At 31.9% G+C, this 23,115-nt stretch overlaps 1 protein-coding gene across 13 annotated transcripts in view; it reads left to right on the top strand.

Annotated features, from left to right (window-relative positions):
• Positions 1-23,115, top strand: part of RyR (Ryanodine receptor) — a 286,011-nt gene that overhangs the window by 115,039 nt on the left and 147,857 nt on the right. For all 13 annotated transcript variants that reach the window (XM_087150450.1, XM_087150444.1, XM_087150445.1 and 10 more), the window contains 8 exons: positions 905-1,020; positions 2,233-2,393; positions 6,987-7,085; positions 8,630-8,903; positions 14,858-14,982; positions 17,196-17,344; positions 18,534-18,660; positions 21,994-22,123. In XM_087150450.1, coding sequence (XP_087006576.1) covers positions 905-1,020; positions 2,233-2,393; positions 6,987-7,085; positions 8,630-8,903; positions 14,858-14,982; positions 17,196-17,344; positions 18,534-18,660; positions 21,994-22,123 — 1,181 coding nt within the window. The remainder of the gene's footprint in view (positions 1-904; positions 1,021-2,232; positions 2,394-6,986; positions 7,086-8,629; positions 8,904-14,857; positions 14,983-17,195; positions 17,345-18,533; positions 18,661-21,993; positions 22,124-23,115) is intronic.

Genomic DNA, 23,115 nt, shown 5'->3' with positions numbered 1-23,115 from the left:
ACAGTTGAATGTGAATTCATTATATAAATGAAGTGTGTGTACTGTGGTGCAGGAAATGTATGAATAGCTTGTCATAAGGGGCCGTTCAAAAAGTACGTACATCCTGAAGGAGGGAGGAGGGGATTTGCTATTTTGTACGGTTTTGTATGATGGGGAAGGGGGGAGGTATTATACAAAGTACGTACATAAAGTTGGGTGTTATTGTTTAAATAATTTAAATTAGTAAATTATATTAAATAAATATTTAATTTTATTTAAAACATAATTATTTTAATTTTTATGAAAAAGGGGGGTAGACTAATAAAATATACGTACTCTAAGGGTACCCCTAATCAGTTTTGATCTTAAAAAATAGACCAGAGCTAATGCTATGATCAGAAATAAATAACAAAATATATCAATGTCATAAATTGTTTATAATTTTATCAATGGAATCGACAGAATGGTTATCAATTCGCAGTAAAAATTCTTCATAATTGTAATTATTACGATCACATTTAATATTCTGATTGGTAACTATATTGGAAAAAAAATTATATTGTTTAAGTTGGAATTAAAATTGATGCTCTTTTCAAGTGAAAAGTTCTTTCTTTTGTAAAAATGTTTGAAACAAATTTGATTATCACTAGCCTCCGTGTAATGGTGCCAGAGTGGACGAAAACCTTAAAAAAAAAAAAAATTTTTTTTAAGGAAAAACTTTTATCCAACTATTGAAGTAACTTTTTTTTTAGTCCAGATACAAACCAGGATGCAGTAAAACTTCCCAATTTCCGTTAAAAAAAACCTTACGAGTGAAAAATTATATTTAACGAGGTTTTTGTCAAATTTGAAAAAGATGTCCTCTCTCACGCATATAAGATAAATTCCTTATGATGTGTTGAACATTTGCTTATTTCTGTAACAGGCCAATTATTAAACTTGCTGACAAACTTCTGTTGATTGGTCTTCTTCAAGATGAAGAACTCATGGCTTTACTTCGACTGATTGACCCCGAGAACTTTGACGAAGAATTCAATCCAGGTGTGTTTATTTTTACTTTATATATATGACCTTTCCGGCACTTGACTACACCCTGTTTGGTATTATTATACAGTCCCTGGCAAACTTATGAGACGCGCTATAACATTCTATGTAAAATCTTAATTATCAGGTGATACTCTACAGCAGGGGTGTCAAACTCGCGGCCCGCTGGCTGCATGCGGCCCGAGATGAACATTTTTGTGGCCCAGTCAATATATCCGACGCAAAGTAAAAATAAAATAGAAATGTGAATTAGAAAGGAAACTAGCATATGAAATTATAATATACTTTATTTATAAACTATACGGATCATTTTAAATTGTACGCGCGAAAATGTAAAACTGTAATTGACTTGCGGCACCTGCCATTCCAGGGATACTGCATCTTATCAGAAATACGCAGAAAAAATTTCAAATCTTAGAACAGAATTTGAAACAAGGTTTAAAGATTTTAATTCCTCGGAAAACAAATTTTGTTTGTTTTCGTCGATTTTCTCAATAATTATAGACTCAGTACCCAGTTATATGCAAATGGAAGTGATTGAGATTCAGTGCGACTCAAATTTGAAGGCAAAATTCATTGAAGTGGTTATGCCTGAATTTTACAAATATTTACTGGCAAGGTTTGAAAATACTCGAAAATTCGCATATGAAATTATTTCCATGTTTGGAAGTACTTATCAGTGCGAGCAATTATTTTCTGTTATGAATGGAAATAAATCTCCAGTCCGAAACCGTATTAATAACGCTCACGTTGGGTCAATTTTGAAAGTAGTCTCGGCCAAAAAAATAAATTTCTCCCGTAATAGGGAAGATAGTAGCAGGGAAGAGAGGTCAAGTATCAAACAATAATTTAACTTTATATATGTTTATTACAATGTACTATTCAAAATAAAAATATTTGTTTCTATAAACATTGATTTCTTTTTTTTGCGGCCCACCTAAAGTTAAGCATTGTTTATTTGGACCAAGTTAGCTTTTGAGTTTGACAGCATCTTAGAGTGCGGTCTCATAATTTTGCCAGAGACTGTAACTTTTAACAGTTTGAATTTGAAAACAATAGACGAGGTTCATTTGAACCAGCGTTATTATTATTATTAACATTATTAGAAAAAAACGAACATACGGGAAAATGAGGTATATCACATTTTTTTTCTTTACATAATCAGTTTTTATGAGAAATATTGATTATTTTGTTTCTTGTTTCGCACAGAGAATGAGAATCAAGTTCGTGGATTGCTTGCAATGAATATCGCTGAAGGTGTTAAACTCCAGATGTGTTATTTGTTACATCACCTTTTTGACCTTCAACTACGCCATCGCATCGAGTCTCTTATAGCTTACAGTGAGGATTACGTCGGAGAACTTCAAACGGTATGTATTTTGCCCCTCCTCAATTTTACTTGCCTTCCTTTTTTTTCATGACATTTTAAAAACTGTGTAGAAACGTACGGCAGCAAGTTTTTATGTCATTTCATTTCGTTATGAGACTCTCAATTGTGGTCGGGTATCAAAAAGCTAAAAAAACACTTTGAGGGTTAACATGATAAAGAGTGTATTTATTTTCCGGTTGAAATTACTATTAGATTCTATGTAAAATCTTTACTATTCGCGATCGCAACGAACTATAGGGGGCGTTGTTGTATGAGACGCATACCTGCGATTTCTATATGAACCGTCATTCAGTTACTCTAGAGACGTCTTTAATGTAGTGTGTAGCATTGCAACGTTCCTTCTTTAATGTGGCTTATTAAATTTAAAAAAGAAAAATGCTTGATCTTCTTTCTTGTACAACCGAAAACAAAATGGTATCTCTTTTTATTAGAGAAGGAACATCCAAAACACATCGGAAAAATATTTGTACATTAACAGAAAAAAATATGTATATTCTTATAAGAGTTAATGCCCGAGAAATAGTATTACTAAATTTAATGATATAACATGAAAGGCCCATTTAAACTTTACATTCTATAGTTTTAAGAATCATATTAGTTCAAAAATTAAAATGAACAAAAAGTATACATAAGCCTCATAATTTTATGAAATTTAATTTTGTAAACAACGTTTTTTGACAACAATTTTTATCAAAAAATTTCAAGTTTCAATAAAAATCATTATTTAGAAACTAAGAAACGTGAAATAAAGAATGCTGACGAAGCAAAAACAAAAAAAAAACAATTCTTTTTTGTCGCCATTTTTAGTGCTACGAATATTCGTCTTTGGGATTTGCCAAAAACAAGATGCAATTTTATTTTTTCAGGAGGGAAATATTTTACCGAAAAAACGAAAATGTACCAATTCCCACAACATAAAACTTTATCTTGGTAAACGTACGTTTTGGAAATGTTATTTCATTTGGAATCTTATTCATCAGAGTTCATATGGCGATATGATTGTTTTGAATCTATGCTAAACTCTATATCGGCTCATTTTCCACCGAAATCCAATTAACTATTTTGATTTTAAATAAAGTGTTTTATTTTATGAACTGTCGCAAAAATTTTAAGTGTAGATTGGCGGCACTTAAAAACCGCCAAATCTGTAGCGGCGGTGGCGTTAATACGTCGTAAGTACCGAATTTTTATTCCATACTTTTCTGAATCATATTATTTCCAACATTGGAATATACAAGAAGTATACATAAACACATAATGTTATACCATTTAATTTTTCAAAAGTATTTTGAGAACAATTTTTATCAAAAAATTATAAACTAAAAAACGGAAAATAAAGAATTCTTAGGATAAAAAAAACGATTTTAAGAATTCTTAACATTGAAATAAAAGCTTTCATATTGTTTCTTTTTTTATTATTCTTATAGTTCTTAATCAGACGTAAAAAACCATTCTGTAGAGCAGTGTTTCCCAAAGTGTGGTACGCGTACCCCCAGGGGTACGGGAACAGTTTATCGGGGGTACGCGTTCTTATGCGAAATATTTTGCAACAAACGAAAATTTCAAAATTTTTTAATTAAAAACAAGGCTAGCCATGAAAATTTACGATTAAGTATTCTCTATTGTTTATTTTTTGCAGAGTTAGCAGTTAATAATTAGTGGTGTCAACAGCCAGTTGTGATTTTTAACTTTTGTGAAATTTTTTTTATAGTAAAAAATACATTCATTTCTTATTAGTGGTACGCAGCGTTATGAAAAATTTTGAAAGGGTACACAAAAGTCATAAGTTTGGGAAACACTGCTGTAGAGAGCCATCATCAAATGAAAAAAAAATATTTACAAGCAAATTTTTTATTGTAAAAATCATTGCACTTACCTGATTTATGATTCCCGGAGAATTCCAAAATGATAAGTTCCTTGTTTGAAAACTTTATTCTCAAATAATAGATACATAGTTTATACCTTCATTACTTTTAGATAACATACTACACAGCAAAATTTTATAATTGATATGAATTTGAATATGTAGCTAAAAACAGAATAGCTGAATTCTAGTTGAACTTATTCTTTCAAAATTAAAAAAAACTTACCAAGAAAACGATTTAAATTAATTAAGAATCAGCACAAATGGCACTATTTCAAGTAACTTGGATAATTTTTTATTGTTGTTTTCCGAATTATATGGATACAGAAATATATACTATTCTGTAACGAAGAAGAGTATGCTATAACTATTACAATTCTGTATGTTCTGAATTCATATTTATTCACTGGAATGACGAAAGCAATGTTGACTTCACTTTAATTCGTAATGAATTGAAGACAGAAGAAATGCATTTTACCTTAATACACACATCTGTAACAGTATCCGAAATCGGAAGTCATCAGTTGCAAGTTTGTTGATAATAGAAATTAAAAATTATTGAGGAATTTTTCTTCAAATGTTTGGCGTGTTCTGTTCCTGAAAGATTTACTAATATTCTGGAGATTTTTTTCAAGTTCTTCGGCCTTTTCCTTAGGGAAATTTTGTTTCTTATTTGCTGCTAAAAAATGGCGTCTGATTCAGTCAATGACTTTGATGGAACTAAATGAAAACGTGATAAGTTAATGTCCGATATTTACAGGCTCCCGCTAGACGGCGTACTCGAGCGTTGCGATCGCGAATCAGGTGAATACTTATACAACTTTATTGTTTTAACGCGACTGTTTACGTAGTTGTTTACTTATAACCCGTTAGGGGTATTTGAATTTATTTTTGGTTTGTTGATGCGTGGTTGTGGTGGCAAAAGTTTTGAAGTGATACTTCTTATGCGACTTCCAACAAGGTTGCGTTAAACGTTTAACGCTACATTTTTAGTGGCCGGGAAATCAGTTTTCCCTCATTCATTTCCATATTGTTTTGGTTCTCACTAGCATAAAAGTATTGTTTTTCTATAAATATCTTTTTTAGTTTGTTTTGATACACATATAATTTAATAGGGTAATATTTTTTATTTTCAAATTCAGTGGATAACAATTGTAAAAAATGAATGAAAACAATCCCACGGATTTAAAGTTATGTCAAGGTAGGTCTCTTGCGAATATCAATTGATTGTTAGGTTTACTCTTCTGAAATTACATTACGACGCATTCACATACATTATTAATACAAATACATTTTCGAGGGCGAGACGATGAGGCAACCACAGGCACTTCCACTGGTTCAAGAGGTCCACGAGGGAAAAACGCACACTATTACCGTGATTACAGAGCACGGAAGCGAGCAGGAAAAAGAGCCGTTGAATAGAACTAGTGATCCCTTCTACGACTGCTGATTCTTCTACAATTAACGTCGCAGGTTGCGAAGTTTAACTTCTTCCGCGCGGATGGACTCCACGCACTATTTTTTTTTTTTTAATTTTTCAAATCAGTTAGGTCATCATTAACTACTAGACACTAATTAAAGTCATGCTAAGATTTTTGATAAAGTGATAATGAGAACAACGTCACATAACGCTTAAATTAAGAGGACGCTATATCGCGGAAGAAAATTTCCATCGCAAATTCTTCTTTTCCTTCAATACTAATTTAAAAAGAAAGAAAGAGTAAATTCAGGCGAATCTAGAGTGCGTCATGAAGTTTCAATTTCTGAAAAAAACTACTTCAAACTATTAAAATGCAAACAAATTAATCCTACGTAATCATCTCATCATTTATTTTCATCAGTGTATTTTAAAATTTTCTTTACAGTATTCGAAACTTCATGGCCTACTCTAGGTTTGTCTGAACTCACGGCTTCTACACTCTAAATTTATAATGAAGGAGAATTTGTGACGAAAATTTTCTTTCTCGGTATGGCGTCCTCTTTATTTATTTTTTTCTATCGAGTCAACACCGTAGTTTGAAGCGAAATGACGCGGTCACGCGGGAGACCGAGGTTCGATTCCCCACCGGGGAACCACCCATGTGGAGAGCGTCACATCGACCCTGTCAAACTTCTTTTATGAAAAGGTACCCCAACATAGAATCGAGTTAACATTTCTTACATGCTAGTGAATCGTATTTTTGTAGTGGTAGACACACTACAGTACTCTCCCATCATAATTATAGCTGTGGTAGAATTCGATGAATGGATACCACTGGTTGATTCATTGCTGTTATGTGAAAAGCCGGGAAGGCTGTATTAAGATCACCGTAGTTTTGAGTGCCGATAGTGATAGCTGTATTAAGTTCACGTTCGCTAGTGTGTTGCCTTTAGCAGTCGAGTGAATACGCTGTGCGTTGTGTGTGATCGAGACTGAGTAGCGATAGTGCGAGGAGGTGGATCATGTCGCAGTCACATGTAGCAAGTCAACTGTTCAATGTAGATCATCCACGGAAGTAGGCGGGTTCATATCGAAGTGGAAGTTTCTGTCAAGGTAGGAATGTTCCACATCACGTCCGGGTCAAAAGTGAAGCGAATCGAATGGGTTGAAGAATAAAGGCATTAAATATTTACAGTTAAGAAGGAATCAACCATAACATAAGAATAATTCGAATGCTGTGATTCAATTAGCTGTGAGAAATGAATGATTAAAATGAGTCTTTTTTGCAGGATCAGCAAAGAAGATACATTGAGATAAAGCAGTCAGATATGCCAGCAGCCGTTGCAGCCAAGAAAACCAGAGAATTTAGATGCGCTCCAAAGGAACAGGTAATTATTCTTTATTTCACACTTTTAACGTTAGCAAGATTGAAGCAGGTTGATGCTGCCTATCTTTAAGCTATGTTTGCTCGATTTATGCTACAAGCACGCAGTTTATAACTGTTAAGTGTTGTTTTCTATTCAAGCCAACCTTCGAACTAAATACATGGTATATGCGAATTTGAAGAAATGTATTGATTGAATTTAGAAATGAATCGTATGAGCCATCGGTCCATTCAATAAGAAAAATAATTTTATGGATCTTTTTGTTTCACATGATGGTTGTCTAATGGCAATAGTTCCATTACTCCTAACTAGATATATTTTTGCTATTTCAAAATTATATTTATTTTAATTATAAAATTTGGTGAAAAGAAGTTAAATAATCAATAGAACTTCAGTAATATTTTTTTAAAATAATAATAATCTTCATTCTTTATCGCTGAATTCATCAAAATCTATAATCAACTCAATTTTTCTGCTCGCAGATCCGCAGTTTTATGTAGAGCTAAGCATCTTGAAACGCATGACATGTCTTGAAAGAAATAGTTCATTGTAAATGTTTGTCTTGATTTTGTGATCAAAGTTCTAATGATATTCCACTATGTTAGTTTTTTTTAACTTCATCTCAAAAAAAAAATTTCTTATTTTCTCTAATCATGAGCAAAATCTCTCATTTTCACTTCATAAGTTTGATATTTTTTTTCGCGGGTGCATGCGCAGTTCAACAGAACTGACGCATGCTCACTAAACGTTGGCACGCGCAATCACTTGAAATCTTTCGTGCGGAAGCGTAGTGAAGCTAACGTAAATTTGTAATATTTAAATGTTTTTGTTTTAAAGCTTTAATGGAATTGTTTATAAGAGAGCGGTAAAACTATGTCAAAGAAATAATTAAAAATATTTTGATGAATAGTGGTCGCACTACTTAGAAAATAATAAGTAAAAACCTGGCCAAAATTTTGTTTAAAAAGGAAATCCCCTTATTCCTAGATGACACTAGGGTCATTTTTTAGTTAACTTTAATGGGACAATTTTCTTAGAGTAGAGTCAAAATTTTTCTGACATGTGACAAAATTTTTCTGAAATTTTTCTGACAAAATTTTTCTAAAAAAGTGTATTTGTTCGTGGTTTTGGCCCTTAAGGGTTGATGATGCCACGTTTGAGGAAAGGTTTCGTGAGAGTTCGTGACAGGAGTCAGGGACGACACGATATGTCACGCATTCAAAATCAGCAGATTTAATATTTTTTTTTCCGTTGAAATGTGTAGACATCTAATTATTATTATTGTTACGATCATGAATGTCAACAAACCATGCAAATTTGTAGTATGGGTTTCAAAAGTATTCCTACCCCGACAAAAATTACTTTCTTCCACGGGTATTCTTAAATAATAGAAATAAGTCCAAGTTTCCTTTTCATAAATAAAGGCGATGAAAACCTTTCTCGTTTGTTATCTGCTTTGTGTTTATTTTTCTAAGGCTATTATTTTATTGCATTCCTTTGTGGGAGTGTGTTCAATAGATTGAAATGAATGTCTCGTGTAATTGTAGATGCGTGCAATCCTGTGCTTCAAGAATTTGGAGGAAGACGAGACAGACCAGTGTTCTTGCGGGGAAGAGTTGCGGGATACACTCATTCAATATTACGAGGAATTGGTGGGACGGGTGAAAGGTGCCTGCTCCCCAGAAGATTCAGGGGAGGGCGAGGAGAAATCAGAGGAGCCCTCCAAACCCTGGACACAACGTCTCTTAAATATAGTCAAGATGGTCAAAGCTGCTGACCAAGAAGAGCAGCCAGAAGAAAAGGAAGGACCCAGGCCTGAAGGTTTGCCATTCATTTAATGTCATCTTTTTTCGTTGTTGTTATATTTGACATAAAACCAATACCAGGTAATTTTTTTTTTCATTTATTTAAACTCAACATGGGAGTAAGTATGTGATATCTAAGCATTATTTAAGCAAATTTCATAAGGCATAAAATAAAAGTAAATAAATTTTTTAAAAAAATAACGGCGAATAACTGAACTTCTTTGAGTGTTCTCTCGAACAAAGTTTATGTAAAAGCTATTTTAAGTGACGTACATTTGCTCTGTTCTAAATGTGTAACGATTGAGTTTCACTCAAAATTATGCGACTTAAAAAGGATGATACGTGAAGAAATGGTTCAAAATGTGTCTTACCTATGATTAAAATGCATCAACTGATTTTTTTAAAATGTAATAATTGCTCTTTTTTTTATTATTAATAGCATTTTTTTAAAAATTGTGCGTTATTACTATTTTTTAGATTTTAAACTATATTTGCGCTTTGTGCATCAGAGTGGGAACAGTACGCAAAATAAAAACATATCAATCTAAATAACTTTAGTTCGTATCATCGGATGTCCTCGAACTAAGTGCCAATCTCAATGATTCAAAAGGATGACCTCAAATAAGTTAAATATAAGCAGTGCTATCTATTCATTTACATAAACAGTTATAAAATAAATTTGCAGATTAATTATTCCCAGAAAATGTGATTGTATATCGTAATTTAGAGTTCACACCGACAATAAAAATTTATTGCTCCAAAAACTTTATAGGGTAACTTAACTAAAACTAAACAAAGGGGGGGGGAAACGAACACAATCAATTACGTAATTAATGTTATGGTTCATATCAAAAATTAATAATTGCCACCTAGAACACCTTAAAACTAATTAGGTTCATTACCCTGTAATGATTAAAGATTAGTATTTATTAAAAGTGAAAAAGAAACTAGAATAATATCAGTAAATAGAAAGTTGAGAGCTAGCAAAATATTACAATAATTAAATATCTAAACATTATAATGAAGTCAATTCTAAGTGAGCAAATAATATTGTTTTTATGGATGAATAATAATAATTTCAAAAAAATTTTTTTTTTTAAAAATCTTTACTATTTGTAAATTCAAGGCGATAAATTTGTTGCTTATGCGTATGATTTTAGCAGCATTTGTCGAACGCTTGGTGACAACTGGCACCGGGAAAAAATATTTTTCATCCTCGACCCTTCGATACATCAGAAACAATTCAACCAATTTCCATTTCTCCTCTACGAGATTATAAATGATCAAAGTATCTGCAATTTAGGGCATTATTATTTATTAATTTTTATAAGCTTCATACGTTTAAAACCGTCTAGTTGAAGATTATTTTCTCGAAAAATGTGAAAAAGCGGATTGTCGAGAATTAACTTAATATTATTTTTTATTTTTAGCAGCAGCTCTTGATGCATATGTCATTCTCTGGACAGTGCAACCCTCCACATAAGCATACTGGAAGAATAAACATTGAGCATAAAAATTATTAATATCAATTATCAAGTCGTGGTCGCTTAGGTTATAGAGCGTTCGTCCCCCCCCCCCTCAATGAAGTGAACCTGGTTCGAATTCCAGCGATGGTTGATCGATACGAATTTTGCATCCGGCTTGTACCGACCACAATACTGGCGTAAAATATCCTCAGTGGTAGACAGATCATGGTTTAAGACTCCCCTTGCCGTCAGGCTAACTGTGGGAGGTTCTCGTGGTCTTTCTCTCCATGTAAGGCAAATGCGTTTTAGTTCCGTTAAACAGTCCTCCACAAAAGCAAAATTTCTCCCAATACTTAATCCTGACGTTCCCTTGTCTTCTGAATTGGTTTCAAAATTACAAGGCTATAGCGCTGAACATGGGTCGCCGTGAACTCAAAATTGGGTCGGCTGTTTAGCGGCGGTTATAAAAAAAGTTTCAATCATCGCAAAAGAACAATGAAAGAAATATTTTCGAAGGTAAGTATGAAAAACCTGTTTTTTTTTAAAAAAATAAAATAATAAATATCAGCAAAAAAAATATTAAAAAAAATAATAATTAATTCAAACTTTATATTTTTGAATTTGGAAAAGTCATTTTAACACATTATTTCACTCAATGTAAGGTTTCAAAAAATGCAGTTGAGTTAAAAATAGGCCAATGAAGCTTTAAAAATATCCTATTAAATATCATAATAAACAAAATTCCTTAAAAAATGGGTTTATAAAAATAAATAATCAAACTTACCTTCTTCTCTCCTCTTTGCCTAAAAATGAGAAAAATGCTCCTCCTCCCTATTATGAAATAGCGGCTGACCATAAACTTGTTTATTTAAAGGGGGGGGGAATCTCAAAATTTACTTTCTAAAATGTTATGACAGGAAAAATTTTAAAAATTAACAAAAGTGAATTAAATGTTTTGGAAACCAGGATCTTTAAGAAAAGGTTATTCTTTGAAGTTTTTGATCATTGAAATATGTCGAAAAAAGTGGGAAACTAATTTATTTAGTTAAAAAAAAATTAATATAACAAGTTGTTTCAAAAATGACTTTTTATATTAATGAAGGAAAAAAAAGTTGATTTGTTTTTATAGACATGGTGTAACGCATCATACTCGTCGCCTTTCACACATGATCTTATAACAAACATGCGAGGGGAAGCGTGTTTTACAGAAAAAGAGAAAGAAAAAGAATGTATCAGAGAGAGAGAGAGAGAGTAATGATTTCTGGCATTTATGTAAAAACAATCGTTTTAAGTTGCGGCAAGTAAAGAGTTATGTAAAGGCACTGTAACTAATTTTATAACTGATGTTTATTTAAGTTTTTAAAACTAAATACAAAAGCATCTGAAATTGATTTCGTTTTAACGAATTCAAGGACTTATTTTAAACTTATAATTTGCTTTCTTAGATCCATTTTCTAAGAAAAAATTATTATTTGTGAAAAAATGTCGAGTTTTCTGAAGAATTTCTAATTTATTTCGAATCCACCATTAATTTTCTTCCTATAATTTTATATAATATCTAATTTAGTAAAGCTGTAATAAATTGCACTCGCTTTTTGAGTTGCATAATTATAAAATTAAACTTGTTTCTTATCACTTTTGAACTATTGAAGTAGTTTCAATAAAATCTTCATTCTAATTAAAATGGAATAAAATAATAACGTTAAAGTAAATTGGATCGGATGATTTAAAATCTTAATTTTTTTTATTGAAAATGAATAAAATAATAAGGTTAAAGTAAAGTGCCTCGTATAATAATGAAATGAAACTTTTTTTTCTTAAATTTTTATTTTTTGAAACTGTTAAATTTTGGAATCGTTTCATTAAAATCTACATTTTAATTGAAAATGAATAAAATAATAAAGTTAAAGTAAAGCACTTAAAATGTACTAATTGCTTTCTCAGGTCTATTTTTTCAGATCTATCTTAATTTATTATTTGCGTAAAAGCATAGATTTCTTTGTGAATAATTTTACATAAGCATTTAAAATTCAAAATTATCACTTTTTTCTGAATCAATACCAATAAAACGTTTAATCGTTATCGATTGAAGTTAGTTATCTTTTATACAGTAAAATTTAATTTCTAGAAAGATTGAGTACTTTTAAAAAAAAAAGCTTTGCTTGATATAATGATGTCCAACCACTAAATATATTCAGGAAACTTTCAATGCTATAGAAATGTTTAATATTCTAATAGGCTAACGTTTTCCTATTTCCACCCTTTTATGAAGAGTTTTCACGTGGCTTAAAAAAGAATATTTTTAGAGTCGTCTGAAGTATAAAAAGTATACGCTAGAGAGCCAACACATTTAAAGCAATTTAAAACAAAAATGATAACGAAATTCGTTGAATGACTAAAGAAGAAAGCGGAGCCTTTTAAAACATGGCTGAAGAAGAGGATGGTTGAAAGGCAATAAAGAGAACAAGCTTTCTTAAATAGCTTTGGTTGTTTTGATCTCGCTTTCCTCACTAGTTATTTGTCAGTTTTCAGTAGCCTTATCTCTTCTTCCCAAAATGCCTGTCGACTTTGAACTCGCGTTTGACACGGACTTTTATTTATTTGACTTTTTAATTCGTCCTGTATGTAAATTAAAAATATTCTAGTAGTTGAACCCCTGGGACCTTTGCAAGCCATGGATCATGATCGCGAGTGATATTTAGGTGTGAATACAATAATAAAGACTAACGCTCATAGATCTATTCTAATCATTCAAACTTTAATTACAGTAATAGAATTTGCATACAATCATGATTGCATGCCATTAATTATTTGTAAACAATTACCCTCTGTCACACTATGCACAAATTAAATGGATGTATATATTTATTTCTCTTAAATACCATTTCAGATTTAAAAAGTCTTCGCTTCGCATCCAAATGTATGCTAATTATTGTATCAATATTACTTATCTTATAGTTCCTTATTGTTATATATTAGTACACATAGTAATTAGCTTATCTAATTAATTTAATAACTATTGAAAAGCATTATCTCATTTCTGTAAAATAAATTTAAGTAATTAAACGAGCTTTATGCAGAAAAACAAATGATGGATGGTGGGTTGATGTTTCGTTTCCATAGCAACGTTTATATTTTATACATTCGATTTTAATTTAAAGATATGATTTTTTCTTTTTCTTATCGAATCAGATAAAAATGAAAAGAAAGATATTTCTTTCAAATAAATAATTAAGACTATTCGTCTTTCTGTTGAAAAATATGATAATGATATGTGTTTAAAAGAAAACAACGAAAAACACACACGTTTAGTTCGTCCAATGGTCAGAAAAACTACATTCTTTTTGTAGTTTACAACAACAACTACTTAGTTACAAATGAATTTAACTACAACTACTTTTTCTTAACTATAGTGATTACAAACTACTTTGGAATTAGTAAATACTTCACCATTTTAAGGACACGAAATTTGCTGGAGAATTTAATTTACACATACGTTTGAAAACGAAATTGTCTTACATTAAGTATAAGAGAATAACTAAGAAATATTTATTAATAAAGTTTACAGTAAATTATTAAACGTACAATAATAGTTTATGTAAAATCTTAATCGTCAAGTAATACTGTACAGCTTTATTATTTATACGCGACTGAAACCGGTTTGCACTTGCTCGTGTATCAAGTGGGGTTAACATTGTCATGCAGTACGTTAAAAATAAATACAAATAGAAAGTACATAAAAAATCTTCTCAATAAACGTCCATTGCATGTATGTTTAAGTATAAAAGTATTACACAGAAAACTCGTGCCAATCATGTCATTATTAAAACTCTACAGCGCGTTTCATAATTTGGTCTAATTATTATAATCTAATGCTTGATATAATAATTATTCTATATTTGTGTAGTATATCGTCAAGTGCATACCGGTTTCAGTCACGTAAAAACAGTATAGTATCACCCAGAGCCGGATTATACCTTTCGTAGGCCCTAGGCATAGCCCTCCCCTCCTTCCCCCACTCCTCCCCTCTTTTCAAAATATATGCTAAAATTTTCTTGCATATTTTTTTTAACATTTTTATTAATATGGATTTTAATTTACAAATTTGTTTATCGAACTTTATCTGCAATACCGACATACTGCCGATATTGCAGTTGATATCGATAATACCATTATGATTAGTTCGATCGATAACTATGCAAACACTTCATAATTTTGTGTAAAATACACTTGTTGTTTTTAAAGCTAAATTATTTTTGTCAACAAATTTTTTTTTCTTCCAAGTTTTTCGTAGGCCCCTGAATTTCGTAGGCCTAGGCGGGTGCCTATAGGATAATCCGGCCCTGGTATCACCTGGTAATTAAGATTTTACGTAGAATATTATAGTGCGTCTTATAATTTGGCCATGGACTGTATATTACCAAACTGGCGTGAACAATCAATAATTGCCCTTTTTTTTTTAAAAAAAAAAAATAATTCTTTAAACATGAGAGTTTCTTTTCAGAACTTTTACAGCGAAAGATTGTGGTGACTCTCGTGAAATGGGCTGAAGAGAGTGAAATTGAGAACCGAGAATTAGTCAGACAAATGTTCCATCTACTTCTGAGGGCATTCAATGGAATAGGGGAGGTGAGTAGAATCAGAATATTCCTTGCGGAGATGATTTCGTTATGGATGGGTGATCGTGTAAAGCTAAGGCTGGTGGCGCTAGTGGTAAAGTTGCTCTTTGAAGACTTCCGGGTTACTGCTTCCGATATATTTTTACGCTGCAGATTGAAAAATCGCGCTATCATATTATTGCATCATATCTTTTTCAGTATTTCACATGTACCGAGTTCTTTCTTTCAGCCTTTAAACTTCAGCATAATCATATTAATATTATAATTATTAGAATATTTTCTAATTAGGCTAACTTAAAAAGATATTTTTAAAGATATTTTTGGCGACATTTCATTCAAATGCAGCCAAATAAGGGATAAAATACAAAACACGGCAAACCTTAAGAATTATTCACAATGAGATATTAACTTTCCAAAGTTTGTTTTGGGCCCTAATTTGTTTGGGCCCTTCCATTCAGGGCCCTAATTGCCACCCCCCCCCCTGCTTCACTAAAGATGAACAAATCCGAACTTCAAGCACGTGGCACTGAATTGACGACACTTCTTTTCGTTAAACGAGATTGATGGCTGCAGCAAATTGCAGACGATAAAAGAAATCAACTATTTCTCAAAATTAATAAATTATTTACTATAAAGAGCTAATTTGCTCATGTACCTGGCCAAAGAAAAAACGAAATCGAATCGAAACATGGGAAAGCGCATGCATGTCTGCCAAAATCTTTATTATGATTTAATCCCTCCTATTATTTTTGAGGATCTTAATAAAACAAAAAGAGAATACACTCGAATTAAAAAAAAAGAATCATAATAATTTCCTCTCGTTCTATAATAATAATTTTCCTCTTATTTGTACTCTACAAAAAAATTAAACAACAAAACACTTTTGATTTAAAATTAATGATCGAATACGAGTATCAAATTAACGTCGTCCAATAGTTCAGAACCCCGCGTTAAAATCTAAGAATAGATCTAATGAATATGTAATTATCGAAGGTCAGCGCCAGACTTGATGAAAATAAAACCGCTAATTTATTGCTGGATAGTCAAAAAAGAAAGTTTTTCGATTCATTCAAAATAAATGAGCCGTTACCAGAAATAAAAAAAAAATGACGAAACAAATTTTCGCCAAACGGCATAAATGAGTGTCGAACTAACTTGTTTTATTGCTGGTACAAATGGTGTATCATAAATTCTTTTTTATTTAATATTAATTTCAGATTTTATTTTTTAAAAACAAAATTTTATATTTTTTATATTTACACATTTATGACTCATTTTATATTTTTAAAAATATAAAATGTGTCAACTAAAAACATATGTCTTATTATCACATCAAATAAATGCTTTATAAAATATAGAATGTGTAAAAAAAAACAAAAAAAACTTGGTTCACTTTTATATTATGTTTTGGCTATATTGATGCAGTATTAGAAAGATCTCTTTTTTGTGGATATAATCGTGTGAGCTGATGAAAAGATTATCTTTTATTTTCCGGACTTTTTATAATTTTTTGTTCTTTTTTTTTCTTTCCGGTTTTTTGTTATTTTTGTTTTCATTATTATTTTTTTCTTTCCCCTTTTTTCATTGTTCTGTAATTTTTCCCTTGTTTTCTCTACATTTTGAACTATATATATATATGTAGTTCAAAAATAATGAATATATATATATATATATATATTGAACTAAGACTATAGACATAAAAACAGATAATCAAAAAAAAAAATTTATTAAAGTATAAATAATTCCGTAAAAAAAGACATAAATGAAGTAATCTGAACTACCATAAATCTAAACTATTATCTGAAAATTTAATGGCATGAAATCGATATAATAGACATTTTGATTATGAAAATTTCAACTAAGGAAAAAATTAAAGTATTTTTAGATAATGTTACTCCAGTTTAACTCATAATAACTTCATAAAGCGGTATATAATGACTTACTAGCCCAACAACCTTGATTAGCGATTCAAATATTAAAATTAGTTGCTGTTTCTTTTTATACAAGCAAAATGTTAAGCAGAATCTGTAGTTTTCAATTGACATAATGCTGATCGTAAATGTATATGTTTGAATCACCAAAAATGACTGTTTATAGTCCGAAAACAAAACATTACTGTTGGGGGGGATATCTTACCCATATTATAAAAGTTAACTAGTATTGTGTAGATAACGTGGAATGTTTAAAAAACCATTTCAGTTCTAAAAAAAACCTTTTTTTCAGATAATGGGAGCCATGGAGAATACATATACCATCAGTTCTACAAGCAAGGACGACGTTGTCATTCTTCTTGGTTACCTACAAAGGGTAAGGGCACTCCTACCTGTACAAATGGGACCTGAAGAAGAGGAAATCATGCGCAACAGTTTGTGGTAATTATTCATTGCATTACTCGATACCACTCACATTCCACCGCTATTTGAAGTGCAATCCCCACAAATCACATTAAGGCTAGAAATTAAGAAAGTGAGCCGCTCAGGGGATAGAGCATTCACCTTCCAAGGAGGGTTCAAATCTCAGCGATGGCTGGTGGATATGAATTCTTGTACAGACCACAGTGCTGACGTGAAATATCCTCAGTGGTAGACGGATCATGGGTTAGAGTCCCCTTGACGTCAGGAACCTAATCGTGTGAGGTTCGGAGAGTGGAACATTAGAAGTCGTAAACCCGAAAAATTGGGTTGACTGTTCAACGACGGGTACAATATAAAATAAAATTGGCTAACGTAAGACTAATTCCGCGGACTACTTAGATGAATCTGGTAGGCGGAGATAAAAACTGGTCAGAAAAGTGTTTTTGGATAAATAAATATAGGATAATTATTAAAGTGAGCTGAAAAAAAAGATACGCCTAAAGAAGGAAGGCACACACACTTTTAGCTTTTTAGGAGGGCTGTTTTTTTGAATAAGGTCCGTTTTGTTGTGTACACTAATAGGTGGCGAGTGCGTCGCAACGAGTACTTGCGTCGTGTCTTTGCCACTCATTGGGAACAACTATGCCCAGTTACAGCTGTATGGGTAACGGTCAGTTATGAGTCTTTAAAATGTTCAAGTTAAACGAATCATCCACCGAGTAAGGATGAGTTTTCAGTCGGCAAAAAAACTTGTTTGCTGCATACATTCACCAGAGGAAGTTTACGAAGCTTCCTACTAACAGGACATTTTGTTACTCCATGATAATGACCACCTCAGTCCCGAGCTTCATTGAATTCTTTTGTGTGAAAAGTTTTGGATCACCCCTCCATACAGGCCAGATCTTGCGCTAACTCATATTTTCCGATGTTCCAAACATCATTTTGATGGCGACCAACGTTGACGTGGAAACGGTCTCTTGGTTATCGGAGCAGACGGCAAGTTACTAGGAAGAGGGTATTCTAAATCTAGTTGTAAGGTATGATAATTGTTTAAGCAACTATTTTGAAGAGAAAAAAAAAGAGAAACGACTAAGCTTGTTTGCATCGCTTAAATGAGTACATTTATGCAGTTTTGTTTATTGTTATCAAAATCATATTGAATTCCAAAGTGAATGTATAAGTGCTTATTATTTAAATTCTATTTCAGGGCTATGGTGAGCAACAGAGTGTTTTTCCAGCATCCTGATCTCATTCGAATTTTGCGCGTCCACGAAAATGTTATGAAAGTGATGATCAACACTTTAGCTAAAAGGGCACAAAGTGACTCTGGCCCAGTAAGTAATTCTTAAATCAAGTGTTTGTCGGTAAATAAGTAGAGGGTTATAGATTAATAAACACACATAAATATTAAAAAATAGCTTTTATTAGACATTTTATTTGTTTTTTTCAAAACGTTTCGATAGGATGGACTGGCACAGAGTCGACAACCCAGACATACTTTGTCTCTGCGGTTATGATTTCATTTTTTTTAGATCAAGTGACAGTGGATCACTTGTCGATGTTGGTTCTAATGACCAGTTTTGTACTAACAGGTTAATTCTCTCCTTATGAGCCTCGATAGCTTAGAGTACAGAGCGTTCACCTTCCAGTGAGGTGAATCGGGTTCGAATCTCAGCGATGACGGGTCGATAAGAATTCCGCACCCGGCTTGCACCGACCACAGTGCTGACATGAAATATCCTTGGTGGTAGATAGATTATGCGTTAGATCCCTTACCGTGAGGCTAACCTTGGGAGGTTCTCGTGGTCTTCCTCATCATGTACTGAAAATGCGGGTTAGTTCCATCAATATGTCTTCCACGAAGACAAAGTTCTCCCACTACTTGATCCAGGAGTTCCCTTGTCTTCTGGATTGATTTCAAAATAACAAGGCTTCGTAGTTAAACATTATGAGTCGTAAACCCAAAAATTGTGTCGGCTGTCCAACGACGGTTATAAAATAAAAATAAATAAATAAAATTCTCTCTTTATAAGGAACACAGATTCAACCATTGTTTCATCGAGATAAGATAGTGGAAAGGCTGATAAACAAGGGCATAAATAAAAAAGGCGTTCCTGTAGCAGAAGAAATAAATACAAAAAATAGTGCGTGGAGTCCCTCCGTGCGGAAGAAGTTAAACTTCGCAACCTGCGACGTTAATTGTAGAAGAAGTAGCAGTCGTAGAAGGATCACTAGTTCTATTCAACAACTCTTTTTCCAGCTCCGCTCGCTTCCGTGATCTGCAATCATGGTAATATTCTTCATTTTTCCCTCGTGGACCTCTTGAAACAGTGCTTGTGGTTACCTCATCGTCTCGCCCTGGAAAATGTATTTCTATTAATAATGTATGTGAATGAGTCATAATGTAGTTTCAGAAGAGAAGCAATCAATTGATATTCACAAGAGACGTACCTTGACATAACCTTAAATCCGTCGCCTTGTCCGTGGGATTGTTTTCACTCATTTTTTTACAATTGTTATCCACTGAATTTGAAAATGAAAAATACTACCCTATTAAATTATATGTGTATCAAAACAAAGTAAAAAAAATATTTACAGAAAAACAATACTTTTATTATTTTTATGCTAGTGAGAACCAAAACAATATGGAAATGAATGAGGGAAAACTGGATCCTACCACGTGATTTCCCGGCCAATAAAAATGTAGCGTTAAACGTTTAACGCAATCTTGTTGGAAGTCGCATAAGAAGCATAACTTCAAAAAGTCAGCTCTGATTTGCACAAGACTTCCAACATGTTGGGGAGAGTCCATAAATTAAATGTCTTTCTTTAAAATCATGTTTCAAATCATTAAATCGTGGTGAGATAAAAATTTCCAGCAAATCATGTTACATTCTTCTTCAGAATCTCATGGCTGGAATAATAATAAACAACAGGCCCTCTTCTGTAAAAATAGTAATAAGAACTCTGTGTTATTATTTATCGACAAAGAAGAAAGTATTTGACTAAAAGTCTAATTCAGTCCCTGTTATGAGACTCACTCTAAGATTCTATGAAATGAAATTATAATTACCAGGTGACACTCTAAACAGCTGTATTGTTTTTACTCGGATGAAACCAGTTTGCATTTGTTTACACTCCTGTATAATTTGGTGAACATTGTAATGCAATTCGCTGAAAATAAATAGAAATGGAAAGTATGTTAAAAGTCTCTTGAATGACATGTATGTTTAAGTGTCGCCTATAATATCGTACAAATCATATAACTATTCAAATAATAACTTATGATCTAATTATTATAATACTAGCCGCCTAAGGCGACCAGCTGTCCGCCACGCTAAATACTTCTTGGGCTCTAGAATTGCTTGTCGAAGTTCGGTCATGTTCCATCCTTCTTTGACGTTACACAGACGTTTCTTGGGTCCTTCTTCTTCTTTGAGAATCTCTTAATATCTCTTTCTTTGACAAAATACAAAGTGCGGTTCTGCCATGTCAGTAATCGGGTTTTTAAGAAGTCAACGAATACTTTAGAACAACAATTACTATGAAAGCAAATCATGAAACTCCAATATTAAAATCTAAGTGCTTACCTGCAAACTGAAACTTTCTGAAAATAACTAATTACATTTAATAAAAACTGTTAAAATGAAGAATAGAAAAACCGAAGAGATCCAAGGTAAGTGTGATCGTTCCTTCAAAAACAATTAAATTCCTATTTTATATATTACGTAGCTACAACGCTTAAGAAAAAAAAACTAAAATGCTAAATACATGAAAAGAACACGAAAACGAATTAATTTTTTATGGTATCAATTTCTATTTTTATATAATTTTTTATGGTATCAATTTCTATATCGCTGCAAAAATTATCGTCTTCGCTTTAGAAAAAAAATAAGACCGTGGAAAGTAGAAGAAAAACTTATAACAATTATGAACAGCGACAAATATATCAAAGCGAAGCGTTCTATTTACGTATCGAATATGTTGCCACATTTTTGATACAAAAGTTAAACTTTTCTCCACTTTGATAAATGTAAACTAATGCGAACCTTACAATTAAATTATTATTTCCTTCGTATATTATTGGTTTAAGTTGTCGAAAATTAATATTTCAATTGTAAGGTTCGCATTAGCATACATTTATAAGAGTGGACAAAAGTATATGTATTTTTTAATAGTTTTTTGAATATGGCTCTTTGAAGACGAAAAAGAATAGATTTTCTTACAAAATGACTGATAGCTAAAAAGCTAATCCAAATTTTTGAAAAAAGAAAAAAAAAATACTTCTTCATTATGTCAAAACACAATTATGTGCCGAGTTTCGTGCCTGGGCGAGGCTTCTGGGGCGATATATTGTGATTACAGACACACACACACACAGTTGCGTTTATTATTATGTATATAGATAATACCTGATATAATAAATAATTCTTCATATATCAGTAAACTTGCATCGTTTCATTCAACCAAACTGATACACGAGCGTAAGCAAGTGCAACAATAAAGCTCACTGGTATCATTAAGATTTATATAGAATCTCATAGTGCGTCGCATTATTTCGACTGTATGCTCGTATGTATATATTGAAATTGAGGAATGTTTATTTTGTTCTCCCAAATGAGGAATTTACTAACTTCTGAAATATTTGTTTTTTTTTCCTTCCCCAGAATACTTCACACGAGATGGTGGTCGCTTGTTGTCGTTTCTTATGTTTTTTCTGTCGAACCGGAAGACAGAACCAAAAAGCCATGTTTGAGCATTTGGGATTTCTTCTGGAAAACAGCAATATTCTTCTATGTAAGTAATTTATGCGTTGCAGTTAAACATTTGTTCTCTAAAAATGATTCTAAAGGCATTTATGAAATTTGAAAGTTTTTAAATTTTGGTTTTAGAAGAAACAATATTAGTCAAGACGGTGAACTCTCCTCTCCATTGGCCCTTTCACTGTAGAAGAAAAAGCCAAATTTATTTGCTTTAAAAAAAAAATTTGAAATAAAAAATCTAAACCAGTGTTTTAATTTATTTTATGTGATGTAAAGGAAAATTATTTTAAGATTGAAAATTTATGATTTTCAAGATTTTTTCTCAAATGCAAAGAATATATAAATTTAAATGTTTTAAAACTTTTGTTATTAAATTAGTTCTGAAATTATATTTATTTCTTCACAAAATATTTTCATAATAGACCTGTTAGAAAATTTAACTTCCTGATTAAAAGTAGTAATAGATTTGTGTTGAGTGATTTTTACAGCAACGACGGGTATTCTTTATTTGTTGCTCTCGCTTTATAATGCAATCCCTATTGTAGATAATTATTTTTGAATTTCCATTATTTGAATTGATCTGCCTGTAGAAACAGTCTTGCTTTTTCAACAAAGTTAAAAATATTTTTTTGATGCATTTCTCATTAGCGGTCAAAATTTATATTTATGGTATTCTGCCATCAACATAATTTTTTTTTTGGTTTTTCACGTAGATAGAAAAAGCCAAAATTAGTTTTTTTTAAGAAAAAGGCATTTAATAGGAGTGTTCTGCATGTATATGTGCTCTCTTTCATAACTCTATCGAAATTGTGTTGAAAATAATTTAACACTAAACACACCATAAACAGTCAAATGACCGTTTAAGAACTTTTGCCTCAAAAATGATTTTATCATTTTTGCCCATTTGACTTCATGATTTTTTCTAACAATTATATACATTTAATCAGTGGCGTACGCAAGGGAGGGGTTTAGGGGTTTAAACATCCCCTTGAGCTCAGATAAAATGGCAAAAATAAAAATTTTAAT

This window comes from Parasteatoda tepidariorum, chromosome 1 (genome assembly GCF_982258835.1).
Source record: "Parasteatoda tepidariorum strain Cologne lab strain chromosome 1, Ptep-v5.0, whole genome shotgun sequence".
Taxonomy (NCBI): domain Eukaryota; kingdom Metazoa; phylum Arthropoda; class Arachnida; order Araneae; family Theridiidae; genus Parasteatoda; species Parasteatoda tepidariorum.
This window is presented reverse-complemented; position numbering and strand designations above follow the sequence as displayed.